The 15,994-nt window shown below is 41.7% G+C and overlaps 1 protein-coding gene across 1 annotated transcript in view; it reads left to right on the top strand.

Moving 5' to 3' along the window:
* Positions 1–498: 498 nt before the first annotated feature.
* The window catches only part of LOC131725021 (high affinity immunoglobulin gamma Fc receptor I-like), a 34,067-nt gene continuing 18,571 nt past the window's right edge, over positions 499–15,994 (top strand). The window contains exons 1-2 of the mRNA XM_059018351.1: positions 499–567; positions 8,020–8,055. Of these exons, the coding sequence (XP_058874334.1) occupies positions 537–567; positions 8,020–8,055 (67 nt within the window). The 5' untranslated portion in view covers positions 499–536. The remainder of the gene's footprint in view (positions 568–8,019; positions 8,056–15,994) is intronic.

Below are 15,994 nucleotides of genomic sequence, written 5' to 3'. Positions count from 1 at the left end.
ATAAATAACTTGTTCTCTACATAATAGAATAAATCAAAACATACACGTGCTCAAAAGAAAACGCGATCAAATAAATAAGTGTGCCAACAAGAATAAAGAAAACAACTATTACTAATAAAGTGCAGCTTTACACTTGTGTTCTTCTCATACCTGATGTTACGGCTGACAAAGACGGAGAGAGGGGAAGCAAATACATCTACTGTAGATGAGTGCAGCTCAGTTATTTCTGATAGTTTTAAGTATAGATATTAGACAAATGTAATTTTGTCTGTGCTGCACTTACTGGCTTACAGATGAAGCTGCTTCTCAGAAAGAAGAAGAGGTTTTAGTGTAAAAATACAAATTCACACACTGAACTCATCTGCAGTATCCTGTGAAACGGCATATCTTTGTAACAGTAGCTGGTGACCAGTTAGCACTTTTGAGATAAAAAATAGCATCACTGGGAGGAACTGTGAAGCGCTGCCAGCGTTTAAGGAAATTAAGGTTTTCTATGAAGATCAGTTCTGTTGCAGTTTCGTTTAGTTCCAGGCAGAATGCGGGCTGGGAAACTCTACATTGTGATGTGTAAGTACTGCGATCCAATACTTTAACACAAATCCAGCAGCATGCCTCCCTGGTGAGGGATTGATGGTTTGAAAGAGTCTGGCTTGTCAGTTTCAGGTGGTTTTTTAAAGGGGATGTTGGAGCTGGCTCTGTACTGTACTGAATTAAAACAGTTGTGTTTCATTAACAACAGTGATGAGCAAATGCTATACTATAGTGGTCAGCAATCACCATAAAAGAGATCAGTTCTTTGGTTTCAAACCTTTTTCATGGCTTAGAGATTGTATTTAACTGTGTTGAGGCATGTGAGCTTATCATTATCCAGCTTGCTCTGTCTGCTAAAGAAGCTTCTTAAGTGATGTGCGTGTGTGTGTGTGTGTGCGTGTGTGTGTGTGTGTGTGATGAGGATGGTCGAAAAGCTTTCTGAAAGGCTAATTTAATCTACTTTAACATTGCTTCAAGAACATTCACCTTTAATGTGATTTTTGCATAGCACTTGCTGCCGCTGGTGGTCAAATGGTGTAACTGCAGTATTCTAGATGGGGCTTGTCATGTAACTGCGGAGAGTTAGGCACTGCTTTGAAGCAAAAGGCAAATATTCAGAGAGGAATACATTTCAAGGCATAAAAATAAAAGAAACTACAATAATTTCACTGGTTCTTCCTGAAAGGAATTTGTTTCTTGACAGTTTTATACTGTTATAATTACTCCTCTTAGAAAATTGTCGTTTTCATGTAGATTAGGCGAGTAGAAGCACAAAAGCTCAGAGCTTTCTAAGGGTTATATTTGTTACAGGATTTTCAGAGTCTGATGACTGAGTAATAGATGTGAGAGGAATGAACTGCACTGTGTTGTAATGTGTGGCAATGTGTTTCTCTGCATACCTGAACAGACAATATTCATAACCATCACATGTGGTCCAGATCAAAATGTCCACGTGTGTTGTAAGGAAACACTTGCAGACTATAGTAACATTATTTCTAGCTTTGTTATCTAAAAACAACATTTGATCTTTTGCTACAGTGCAAGATTAGGGTTGAGTTCAATAGGCAGAGCGCTCCAGAGGTGGCTGTGGTGTAATTTCCCCACATATTGGACTTTTTGACCAATATATGTGTATGCATTCTATTTCATAAAAGAAAATCTGATAGTTAATTTAAATTAACAGCGTAATTGTTTTAGTTTTTCCTTTTAAACGCAGTGAATCTGCAGCATCTCATGCAACATTCGATACGCTCAGCGAGTTATTGCTTGGCCGGCCTCACAGTAATGAATATTTTCTTAACTGGACGAATAGCGCTGTGTTAAAGGTGAACTACATGTGACGCTTTTTATTTTTATTTGTATATATAGTTTTGCTATTTCTGCAAGTTTAAGCTTCACTGTGTATCTCGGCTGAAAAAGCACAGCAGTATAGGCTACAACAAAAACTTTGAACCCTTTTTTCATGGCAGAAAGGGGACGTTAGAATAAGAGAACTTTAGTAAAATGACGTACTTTTGCAGCCTTACATCTCGTTCTAACCAAGAGCACATTATAAACAAAATGATATATGAAAAACCAAAACAGTAGTACTTCAATTGCAGACTTTGCACAGGAACAGAAACGGCAGATGCAGGAGCTCATGGAAATGCAGAAGGTTTCAAAACAAAGAAACTGCTAAAGTCATTCACAGATGCATTCAAAGAATCGTTGAAGAAATCATTACTTTGAAAAGTTTTTATTTATTTGCTGTATACAAATGTAAAAAGAAAATGTTGAAAAAATAAATTGTGCTATTCTTGGAAGGTTTTTTATTTTTTTATTTTGCTGTACAACAACACTTACCTGCAGTAGAAACCTCTTAATTGCAAGAGTAAACTGCACTGTAGCCACCTGTAAATAAAAGATGCACTATGCAACAAAAACTCTCTTTAAAAAATTGAACTTTTGCATTCTGTTTTATAGTTAAGTTATAAAATTAAATAAAATGGCTGCCAATTTAACATATAGGCAGAGACAACAACCTGGTTTTCAAAAGGGGCGATGCAATCATAGAACTTTCTATATTTTTAAAGCCAGGTTAAGGTAAGTAAATAATTTACTTCTATATTTAAAGGTTATAAAAGCGGACACACTGTATTTTACCTAATTTAATGTATCTGAAAGTTACTTTACTGTCAAATCACATTTCACAAATTTGTGTAGTTGTTGACAGTCGTTAATAATAAAATAATATGCACACATTTTTGCATAAATGCTCATATTTTGAACTGGTGGGTTCTAATTAAAATATGAAACTAATTTACCTGTACATACTGTACCCACCGTGTAGATAAATGTATTTTAAATAGCTAAATTCTTATTAATGACTGAAATGTTCCATTACATTATGTTAAAGGAAGTATAACTTACAGTGTTATTTTAAACTATGAAACGACATGGTTCTAGGAACCCCCCCAAAAATTCCAACAATTGAAAACAATTCAGTGCTTACTTTAATTTACAAGCAAATACAACCTTAAACACGTATTATAATTCAAATTTTTAAACGGTATTTACGCTTAATTTTAAATGTACAAATGTATGTTAAATACAACTATAAATTGTAATAAAAATATCAACAACTTACCGGTGAATTCCGTAGGTGGGTACATAACAACACGCGCTGTTTATATTAAACGTTCAGAAAAAAAAAAAAAACTTTAATGATCACTTTTGTTTTTGCCCGGCTCTCATGGGCCCCGGGGAAAGATCCCCGTCCTCTCCATCCTCTCCGCCCTCTCGGAGGGCCTGCATATTCTGCTCAGCTGACAGCCGAGTTTCTAAGTCATGAATGCACAGTTTACCATAAACTGGATCGTGAATTCATTTAAGAGTAACCCTTAGTACAGGCATATCCAGAAAACATTATTTTTTATGAAGAAACAGAAAAAAAATGTAAATGTTAAAAAACGTATTTCTTTATTACAATGAAGAAACTACATTGCACTGAAATAGATACATGGAAATTCAGTTGTTTTCCTTTATTAAAGGCTAATATTAAAACACATTTTTGAGAAGGAACATGGTATTCCAAAAAAGGACATCTCATTTTCTTATGTAATGTCCATCAATATATTGTAGCAAGTTTCAGGTTCTTTTTGGGACAGAAATGAGACTGCAACCGTGAGTAGGTGAAGGCAATTTATTTTTACAATAATTAAATAATCACAAAATAAAATCATAAAGTGAGGGAAAGGGGACTGGGAGTCGAAAGTGAAAATAAATGATTGTAGTAGTTTTTCTTTTACCCTACCCTCACTATCTCTCTATCTCCCCCGAACACAACCTTCTCTCGCACTCTCGTCTTCCCCAATCCTCCCGGTCTGCCCCCACCCCAGCCGTCATTTGTGCCAAACCTGTACCCCAATTCACCTCCACACACAACACGCAACCCCTCCACGCACACACCACCATGCAAGCCCTGCACGCACACACCACCATGCAACCCCTACACGCACACACCACCATGCAACCCCTGCACGCACACACCACCATGCAACCCCTGCACGCATACACCACCATGCAACCCCTACACGCACACACCACCATGCAACCCCTGCACGCACACACCACCATGCAACCCCTGCACGCACACACTACCATGCAACCCCTGCACGCACACACCACCATGCAACCCCTGCACGCACACACCATCATGCAACCCCTGCACGCACACACCACCATGCAACCCCTACACGCACACACCACCATGCAACCCCTACACGCACACACCACCATGCAACCCCTGCACGCACACACCATCATGCAACCCCTGCACGCACACACCACTATGCAACCCCTGCATGCACACACCACCATGCAACCCCTACACGCACACATCACCATGCAACCCCTACACGCACACACCACCATGCAACCCCTGCATGCACACACCACCATGCAACCCCTACACGCACACACCACCATGCAACCCCTGCACGCACACGCCACCATGCAACCCCTACACGCACACACCACCATGCAACCCCTGCACGCACACACCACCATGCAACCCCTACACGCACACACCACCATGTTTTTTTTTAAACATAGTGTTTCAGTGCTGTACAGACGTAAATTGTGTTTGAATTGAAAGTGGTGGTCGAGGAGTCAAATGGGTCAAAGTTCAAGTATATTTTCCTCTAGAGGAATTGTCACTTTTTGACGTCACTACTGTGGTATTATGCCTTTTTTAAAGGCTCAGAATGCAAATATAGCCTTCAACCATGTATTTTATATATTATATATATTCTAATTTTGAAATTGACTTTTCTGCAGTGAAGTCTGGGAATATCTGTAGGTTGGATGTGGAGAACTTGGAGCTTGGGAATCTTATGACAGACTTCCTGGTTTGTGCTCAGAGCCCAATAGAACGAGGCAGTGCTGCTGTATCTGCAGAGAAACACACTCCCTTCCACACTGTGTGAGCCGTTTAGCACCAGAACCAGGGAGCACCCTCCCACATTGCAGGTGGAAGAGAAGCACCTTCTGTTGATGTCTGTACCGCTTATCTCCACGCTGGATTGTATGATAATAGCTATGTGGACTGCATTATGCTCAATTCATTGTTTTAGACACTGGAACCTATTGTAGAGCCACTGTTTGTTCAGAGCTGTGTCACTACATATTCCAGGGTGCAATGCACTTCAATTGAGAGACACACTTTCACGCTCTGGCATGTCCAGCACACAGGTCAGTTTCACTTTCAGATAAATAGTCATTCTGGCAGTGTGACTGCCCCTGTAGCTGGTTAAGTGGATTTAGTCAAACTCACAGCCAGGGTTAGAGGAAGCCAGGTGTAGTAGTAATTGAAAGATGTTTTGTGTGCAAAACCCATTGAGGAGTTTTAATACACGTGCACACGACTGATACGGCTCCTTGCAGGTGGTTTCTCTGAGGATCAGCAAGTAAAACAGCAACCGACACAAACATATTTGTTAATACTTATGGTGCTTTACAGCTTTAACATCACTGGAACGTTACACTTTTTTTAATACAAAACATGAAACTGAAACTACAGCTCTGGACAAAAGTTTTGCATCACCCTATAGAATGAACTCATTCTGCTTCATAAAGTCAAATAAAAACAGCTGAATAATGTCACGTTAACATATTGAATTACATACCGCTTTGTAGTTTTCCACATGCTTAATGAAAAACTGAGAAATGTGACATTTCGACATCTAACATGAAATACTACTGTACTACTATTATGGCTTCTGGTAGACTTATGTGATATCATTTTGTAGTTTGCTTGATTACATGATAATATAAATGATGTTCTTATATATATATAAACACACCCTGATTGCTTTTGGTAATTCAATGTGTTAGTTGGTGTCAATCAAAATTATTACTGTAGTAAAAATTCTCCTTAAATAATGCCAAACTCACATGGATATATATACTGAGCATGAAATGAAACTTATCACTTATATTTGAGCATCAAATTAAACTTATCACTTATATTTGGATAAAATTCACTAGATGTGATCGAAACTCTGTTTTAGAGCAGGTGCAGTGACTTTTTATTGTGCTGATTAACAATTGACATCACGAAGATGCTGCAAAACGATCTGTCGATCTTGGGCAGGTGTTGTGACTCTTGGTCTCCCAGTTGGTGGCGTTGTCATTGACAGAGTGTGTCTGGTTATACCGTCTCGCCAGGTTTGAAATTGCTGACTGTGAGCACCCAAGACGTTGAGCCAGTCTGCCCTCGTCCAGCCTCCAACAGGCTGATTGCACGAAGGCGCTGCTCTCTTGACAGACGTGGCATATATATATATTTTTTTCTGTGATTTTCTCTATTGCTTTTATTCAAGCTTGCAGCTCAACAGCTGAAATCACTCCATATCCAGAGTCCAATCAACTGTCTCACTAATTAGGTGATTCAAGTGTGTCATGGTCAAGGATGAATGATGGAGTGATTAAAAAGAAACCAAAAACATTTTGGTATTGTCCAACATTTATATACTTTTTTTTTTTTAAATAAATGTGTTATAATAGTGATAAGTTTCTTTTGATGCTTGGTATTATATATATATATATAATTTTTTTTTTTTTTTTTTTTTCACGCGGGGGGGGGGGGTTAATATCCTCCCTGCGTGAAAAACATGTGCAAATGCACATTGGTTTAATTTAATTGTTTTTGTTAATTGTTTAATTATTTGTTAATTGTGTCATCCCCTGCACCTGGCTATCATTGTAAATTAGAGCCAGGTGCAGGGTATTTAAAGAGAGCAGCCATTCTGTTCTGGGCTGCTGGTGTGTATAGGAGCCCGCTTGATAGTGTGTGCAAGCGTAAAAGGAAAGGTTGTGTAAAACATGTGTCATTTGTTTTATTTGGCAGGTAAACGGCTTAACCGTCTTGCAAGATAGTTTAGGTTCCTGTGTTTTAGTTAGTGCTCGAGAAGAGCTAGGCTTTGTTTTTGTTTATTAAAAAAATAGCGAGCAAGCGCTTTGAAAAATCAAGTTTGTGTGTGGCTGGGTCATTTAAATGCTGAAAAAGAACCCGAACGACTAAAGTCCTTCACTCTATATATATATATATATATATATGGTCATGTGGGTGTGTGGCTATCTAAGTCGAGGAGGTCTCTTGCTGTCTGCATGCTGTGATATACAGGGCTTTATATGGTGTTTACAGGGTGTTTCTGATCAGGAGCCACCTTCAAAAAAGCTTTTGCTGAAGAGAAAAATGACTGCGCCACAGTAGTAATGAAAATAAATAGATGGATTTAATCTTTTCAGATGTTTCTTCATAGTTATTTTTTTAATTTTCTTAGTTTATTTACGTGATGCTCAACTAAAAAAATCAAATACAGTCACATTACAGTGATACTACAGACATAAAAAAACTACAACTCCCAGAATCCCTTGCCAATTTCTGTAGTCTTGTGCATTGTGCTAGCAAATGTATGTCTCTGAGCTTTGATTGTACAGGTGTAATCTGCTGATTTGATGCTACTTTCAGTATTTAATTTTAGGGGAGAAAACCTATCAACACTCCCTAGACCCTATTCTAGTATTAGAAAAACATAGACATGATCCCAATTATACAACATTGTCCCTTTAGTCATAATTTCAAACAACTTCTCCCTTCATTTTAAAGTGATTGTACATAACAACATGCATCCATAAATCTTACCTGTTGTCACTTGAAAATGTGTTTTGATTGCTGCTCAACTTTTTGAATTGCTGAAACCTGCCATAAATGCATTTAAAAAAAAAAAAAGATGACTTGTTTCCTCTGGACCTTCACAAAGAGATCCAATTCCAGGGTTTTCTGCTGAAGTGACAAATGACTGACCTACAATAGCAAGAGAAGGATAGGTGGAGAACGTTCTTGATAGTTTGTGACGTTTAGTTGAGTTTATTATTTTCTTTAATTTGACTCACTGGAGTGAAAGACTGTCCCGTCAAGTCACTGCCTCTCCTTGTGTCTTTCAGTGCTGACCACAGTGGCGTGCTTTGGACAGAAAACAGGTAAGAGAAAAGTAAACTCAACAGTGAACACAGCCCCCAGTGAAGGGGCTCCAGAGTGAACACAGCCCCCAGTGAAGGGGCTCCAGAGTGAACACAGCCCCCAGTGAAGGGGCTCCAGAGTGAACACAGCCCCCAGTGAAGGGGCTCCAGAGTGAACACAGCCCCCAGTGAAGGGGCTCCAGAGTGAACACAGCCCCCAGTGAAGGGGCTCCTTTTCAGTGATGGGTGTAGACAAGCCCACTCTGATTACTGCTCGGAAGCCAACCTTGACTGGCTGTAAAGACTTTCTTTTAAAGGGGTCCGGATCATCCAGGCATTGGGACGGTTACAGGCTACAGGTGTGGGCCAATTAAGAACTAATACTGGTATAACCATGATCCCCTACCTAACCACACCTGCAGCCTGTTCGTCCGGTAACTCCTTGAGGTCATGGCAGGCAGGTACGCTGACCACAGGTCTACCAGCGTGTTATCTGCAACACCTGTGGGCTTGTTCCTAGCCCGCCCTGAACGCCTCCTGCTGATGAACTGAATCACTATATATATATACACGTGTATATATATATATATATATATATATATATATATATATATATAGGGTTGCTTGCACCAACATGGATTAAATAAAACTCAGTTTAGTGCTAATCTAGGGTTAGTTGATCTGGGGTTATGTTTAATCACAGTTACATTGCACCACACTAATGTAAACCAGGATTAGTAAATCTTGGATTAGCAGATAATCCTAGATTTCTGATTAATAATCAGTCATTACTTGAATACACCCTGTTTAGCAAACGGAAACGGAAAAGCAAATGTAAACCAAAAAAAAGAAGCATTCAGCATAAAAAACAGCATCCCGGGTCGCTCCCCCCCCCCCCCCCCCCCCCCCTTCCTCCTCCTCCGGCAGCGCAGGGGAGAGCAGCACTAAGGGGAAATCAAGCTCACGCTCCGGGGCCTGCCTGTCTGAGAAGCACTGCGCCACGAACTCCAACACTGCTGGGCTCAGGGAGGCTCGGATCTCTCTCAGCAGCCTCCCTATGAAGCGCACCGAGCGCAGACCCAACACTGCAGTCAACTCGGCCCCACTCTTCCATCGCCACTCAGTCCAGTCTACCAGGTGACCCAGGGTGGTGACTCCGGCCTGTAAAAGCACTAAAAAAAGCTGTTTAGAATTAAAAGCATCAATGTTGAAAATTCTATTAAAAAACAAAGGCTCATCAAAAATAAAACATGTACAGAGGCTTTCATCTGTCCTTAAAATCTTAATTAACCCCCAGGCATTTAACATGTTACTGTAAAAGCTTTCCAGCTCAGTTCTAATATCTTTACTGGGGGTCATTAAAAACAGCTGTCTGTCTAAGCCAAGCCCCCCAACCCTCTTGAGGAGGGACAAAGCCATGCCTCTCCAGCTCGGCTCAGGGGTGTACAGCAGTCTCTGGGCTGCTTGCAATCTGAACGCAGTGACCCGGGAGGGAATGTCAATCAGTCCCTGCCCTCCTTCATCTCGGGGCAGGTACAGTATTGCTGGTTTCAGCCAGTGGTTTCCATCCCCAAAAAAATTAACTAGTTTTTTCTGGACCTGCTCCAGCAGCCCTGGGGGAGGGTCCAGACACATTAATCTGTGCCACAGCATGGACGCTAACAAGTTGTCAATCACAAGGACCCTCCCCCTGAAGGAGAGGCGGATTAGCAGCCTCTGCCAGCTCTGTAGCCTTCCTGCTACCTTCTCCAGCACCCCCTCCCAGTTTAGCTGCATGAATGCCTCAGTTCCTAAGTACACCCCCAGCACTTTTAATCCAGTTCTGTTCCACTCCAGCTTCTGTGGCAGGGAAGGAGGAGGCTTTCTCAGCCAGCTCCCTGCGAGGAACGCTCCACTTTTAGCCCGATTCACCCGTGCTGAGGAGGCTCTTTCAAAGCCCCTCATGCATGACTCCAGCACCGCCACGTCTTTATCACTGGTTACAAACACATTCAGGTCATCAGTGTACACTGAGAGACGGACGGGCTGGGTGGAGGGGAGGGCAGGTATGGCCAGGCCAGCGAGACGCTCCCTCGGCTGGTGTAGCAGCGGTTCAATGGAGATGGCGTAGAGCATCCCCAACAGAGAGCAGCCCTGTCTAATCCCTCTCTGCACTTTGAAGGGCTGGCTCAGACAATTATTAATCTTGACAAAGCTAAAAATATTAGAATATAAAATTTTAATATAAGAAATAAAAACAGGACCAAAACCAAATGCCTCTAGGGTGCGAAATAAAAAGCCATGGTCTACCCTGTCAAAAGCCTTCTCCTGGTCAAGCAACACCAGCCCGAAATCTAAGTTAAAAAGCTTAGATACATTAAAAAGATCTCTGATTAAAAACAAATTATCAAAAATTGAGCGTTTTGGTACACAGTATGTCTGGTCACTGTGCGCCACAGTACCCATACACTCCCTAAGACGGCCGGACAGAGCTTTAGAAAAGACCTTATAATCGCAGCACAGCAACGACACAGGACGCCAGTTCTTCATCTCACAGAGGTCTCCTTTTTTGGGTAGTAAAGTCAGTACTGCCCTGCGGTAGCTCAGAGGCAGCTCTCCCTCCCGCCACACATTCATTCAGCACCTGGTATAGATCATTTCTAATGCAACTCCAGAAATGTTTATAGAATTCAGCAGGCAGCCCATCCAGCCCAGGTGCTGTTCCATTGGAGAGCTGTGTGACGGCGGTTGTGAGCTCCTCCAGGTGTCCAGGCCGCTCCGTCTCTTGCTGGTCGCAGCCCTCAGCCTGGTACGGTTCTGAATAAAATGTCTCCACGGCCTGACGAAGCTCCGCAGGGCTGGAGACCTCTCTCCCCCCGGGCAGCCTCAGTGTAAGCATTTGTTTTCTTTCAGCTTCTTTCTTCTCCAAGCTGAAGAAGAAGGTCGTGGGGGAGTCCATGTCTCTTAATTCCACAAATCTTGTTCTTACCAGGGACCCCTTGACCTTCTCTTCCAGCAGGCAATTAAAAAGATCAATAAAAACACCATTTAATTTCAATTCAATTTTTAAAAGCCTCCCTTGTACAACCTCCTCTACAGCCACCACGTCTACTCCCAGAATAAAACTGCCAGCCCTGCATAGGGCTATGGTGTCACTGGATGCTAGTCCAGCGCTGCCACTAGCCTCCTTCCCTGTGCGGGGAAGCTCCGTAGCCACGGCCTGATCACCGCCGTCGCCGGCGCTCTACCCCGGCCCCGACTCTCCGACAGCGGCAGCGCTGGGCTGAGACCCTGCATCACCACCAACCAGCGAGTCGTGGCTCGGCTCCCCAGGAGCAGCGAGTTGAGGCTCGCCGCTACTTTTGTGAGCCGCCACAAGGCCCCAGACAGACTCCCCCACGACCACTGCTTCAGATCTTTTCTGCATTTTCTTTTTTTTAATCACAACAGTAAAGCTCCCCTTCGGATCTGCAGGGGGTTCCTGTACGGTTGACTCTGTAGGAGGATCCGCTACTGTAGAGTGCTCCTCCGCAGCAATCCTCTTCTTAACTCGGGGCGCAGGCACGGGCGTCTCCGCCAACTCCTCCACCTGTGCTCCCCGAACATCCTCAGCCTGACATTTCATTGTGTCCGAGGTTGCAAAAATAACACACTCTTTCCCCTCTATAATAAACCTCCAGGCTACATTCAGATCCTGCCCCGGTTTATGCGGCAATACAAACACTTGTCTACGAAAAGACATTACATGTTTCACCTCTGGGTTCTTACAGCCTAGCGGAATCATTCTAATAGGGGACATGATTTTACCGTATCTTGCCAATTCTCTTTCAATCACTACATTTGGAATAAAAGGGGGAACATTTGATAAAACCACTTTCCTTAGAGGAGTTGAAAGAGGTAAAGCAGAAATAAAAGCACCATTGACAGAAAATCCTTCCTCTATAATTTATTTACCACTGTTTCTTGACTTAAAAACACAACAATAGCCTTATTCATACGTGAAGCAGATTTTATGTTGTTAAAACCAATTGTCTTACTGACCGATAACAGAACGTCCTCCACGGAAACTTCATTGTCGGGCACACACCTGAACCGATGTCTCCGTGTCAGTCCCTCTATACCGCCGGAGTGTGAGCCCATGTCAGGCTACACAAACTAACTTAGCCTCCCAAACGGAAAGGCCAATAGATAGATAAATAAATAAATAAATCAAAATGTAAAGGCTATATATATATTTTTTTTTTAAAGAAACTTATAAAATTCCTTTTAAATTAAGCTTGTAAAAATAGTAAAACCAAGACTGTAAAAACAGACCTGCACTATTCAAACACACCGCTCTGAGCTCACAAACCCCTCCCACAATCCCACAATCCTGAGAGAGAGAGAGAGAGAGAGAGAGAGAGAGAGAGAGAGAGAGAGAGAGCGAGCGAGAGAGAGAGGAATCACCATGGCTATGATCATGGATCAACAACACCACAGTTTGATTCTTGAGGAGAGGAAGCTACACTTAGAAATAGAAAAGTTATTTAGAAAAATTTAACTAAAACTGGAAATAGCAAAAATGTCTGGTGCAGCTCAGATCTAAAACACAGTCAGTTTCCTCATGTAGGATCACAGCAGCAATTGTTTTTACATGCTAATGTTAGTAGTTGGAGTTGTGTTCTGTTGTTAACTTAGGATACATTAAACTACCTATCAAATAGAAAATGTATGTTCTTAGTCATATTTTGGTATGATAAACATTAGAGTGAAAGCATGAAATATGTAACTCTGCACTGTATTAATTATAACATTGTGATCACGCGTCACTCAGGGATTGGTTTACGTATCCTAACGGGTCCTTGCACCTTGAAGTAAAAGCCACAGATCTGATTTGATGTTAATTAACTTTGATGCACAGGGGAGAGGTCTATTGTCTTACCTTGGTTTAGAACAGGGCATCTATTTCAAGTTAGCTATAACATTTGGTAAGTAACTTGAACTGTAACTGTTTAGAGCTAAAAACAAGTAAAAAGGTCTAATTAAGCAAATTATCAGTTCAATTAAGAGTCTAGTTAAGTAATTGAGAGCTCGGTTGGAATGAAAACCAGCAGCCACAGCGGGTCCCCAGGACGGAGTTTGAGAAGCCCTGGTCTACAATGATCCTGCAATCATATTGTCCTGTTTAATTTATGATGTCATAATATGAGGTGTTTAGTGTTTAGTATATTAACATAATGAAGTTACATATTGTATAGTATTGATACACATGATGCCACTGAAAGGTAGCAGCATGTTCTGATGTGATAGATACAAAGATCCTAACAGTACAGGATCAGGGTCATGCATACACAATGTTCTTGTAAATTAGACACAATGTAAATGTAAGCTTATCAGGACATGTGTTATTGTCTATTGCAAAACCCTTTTTATTGGCTAGTCTACATTTCTTACTTTATTGTATTTAAAAATGCATACAAATAGTGGGCTACCGAGTGACTCACCTGGTCAATGCATGGTTGCATGGTGTGCAGGGTGAGTCATACAGTCAGGGGGTGCAGGTTTGTATCCTGGCTGTGTGAAGTTGCCGGTCTTCGCTGGGGATTTCAGAGGGAGTGTCATATTGGCTCTGGTGCTCCCTTCAGGGACGGTTTCTCCTCATCACCCTACAGTGCACCCCCTCCTATGGTGCAGTTCCAAAAACAACCTTTGTTTATTTATACAGGTTCCTCCTGCTACCAACAATGGTACTGGGGGATGACAGACACTGTTTGCAGCCCCAAACCAAAAACATAAAACAATAAATACAGTGTCCAATCCAGCAGTGCACACACGGGTTGAGGTAGTGGGGAGTGCAGGTGACTGTGCTGTGGAAGTGTAGCTGTTCCGGGGGTCATGCTGGCTCAGTTGCTTCAGCACCTGGATTCGTAGAGATCTGCCAATACACAAAACAAACACACAAACAGTGCTCTGGCTTGTTTACTCACCTAGCTGCGTCCCCTTTGTACTGCTAAACTCCTACCTGTGATCAGTGCAGCACCACGCTCTAGCCAATACAGCTGATCACAACAGAGTCGTTCAGCAGTCTTACAGCTATGCTCTTTCCCCAAGATGGCAGACTTCCAGTTCTGTCCTACCATCGAGTCAGCCCATCCCTGTGAAGATGTACCACCAACCTTACTTCGCGCCCTTCCTGGTTGGGAGGTAGATTTGTAACTCAGATTCTTTCTCTCTTGTTCACACCTGACAATAACCCCGTCCCCCCTTTTATTTTGTAATTACAGAGAATTCCATTGCCTAGGTGCATGGCTAAGTGTATTCACTGTGGGATGTTTGTTTATGAAACCTTTAGTCTAAAGAATCACTGGACTGACTTAATCTTGTTTTACAATCTTGTGGAGGCACTTGATTTGTTTTTGGCAATTGACCAGTTGTGATTAACTTTAGCAATAAAAAAAACAGGTTCACGTTTTCTGTTCCATAATGATGACTTCACCAATCTCCTTCACGGTCTTCAGCTGAGGTCTCACCCACTTCTCATGAAGGTCCTTCAACTTCACATAAAGCTCTCTGGATTTCTCTCCTTGGAGAATATCCATAGCATGAAACCACCATAGATACATCTCTGGGCTGATCTCATACTTTGTTAAAATTGCTTCTTTACTTTTCCACAGTCCAAAGTGTCATCCTTCTCCACACTAATCGTATTCTTCTGTCCTTCTCTGGTCACCTGTAAGCAGCTGCCATCCTTTCAAAAGTGGTTAAAACTGCCTAATGTCCTCTTCTGGGTCCAGCTATTGTAAGTGAGATTCTCTCCATTCCCCTTAATGCTCACGGGTAAAGGATGACCCTGGGGCTGATCAAGCCTGACCATCTTCACATCCTTCCTCCTCCCGTGATGCACGACTATATCTGCAGTGAGGACTGGCAGAACTGCTGTGCCCCTCCATGCCACCCTTGCCAGTCTGCCCACAGTGAGAGCTGTGTTTTTGGGAGGCTTGTTTGCACACCTAAACTTTAACCTTTCAACTTAAAACCACCATCTAACTTTGTTATTGGTAAAGTGTTGATCTGTTTGTGTGTATATATATATATATATATATATATATATATATATATATATATATATATATATATATACAGACGTGCTCAAATTTGTTGGTACCCTTACAGCTCATTGAAATAATACTTCATTCCTCCTGAAAAGTGATGAAATTAAAAGCTATTTTATCATGTATACTTGCATGCCTTTGGTATGTCATAGAATAAAGCAAAGAAGCTGTGAAAAGAGATGAATTATTGCTTATTCTACAAAGATATTCTAAAATGGCCTGGACACATTTGTTGGTACCCCTTAGAAAAGATCATAAATAATTGGATTACAGTGATATTTCAAACTAATTAGCTTCTTTAATTAGTATCACACATGTCTCCAATCTTGTAATCAGTCATTCAGCCTATTTAAATGGAGAAAAGTAGTCACTGTGCTGTTTGGTATCATTGTGTGCACCACACTGAACATGGACCAGAGAAAGCAAAGGAGAGAGTTGTCTGAGGAGATCAGAAAGAAAATAATAGACAAGCATGGTAAAGGTAAAGGCTACAAGACCATCTCCAAGCAGCTTGATGTTCCTGTGACAACAGTTGCAAATATTATTAAGAAGTTTAAGGTCCATGGAACTGTAGCCAACCTCCCTGGGCGCGGCCGCAAGAGGAAAATTGACCCCAGATTGAACAGAAGGATAGTGCGAATGGTAGAAAAAGAACCAAGGATAACTGCCAAAGAGATACAAACGGAACTCCAAGGTGAAGGTATGTCAGTTTCTGATCGCACCATCCGTCGCTTTTTGAGCGAAAGTGGGCTTCATAGAAGAAGACCCAGGAGGACTCTACTTTTGAAAGAAAAACATAAAAAAGCCATACTGGAATTTGCTAAAATGCATATTGACAAGCCACAATCCTTCTGGGAGAATGTCCTTTGGACAGATGAGTCAAAACTGGA

This window comes from Acipenser ruthenus, chromosome 59 (assembly GCF_902713425.1).
Source record: "Acipenser ruthenus chromosome 59, fAciRut3.2 maternal haplotype, whole genome shotgun sequence".
Classification (NCBI taxonomy): Eukaryota; Metazoa; Chordata; class Actinopteri; order Acipenseriformes; family Acipenseridae; genus Acipenser; species Acipenser ruthenus.
Note: the sequence above shows the minus strand (reverse complement) of the source record. Positions and strands in the feature narration are given on the sequence as shown.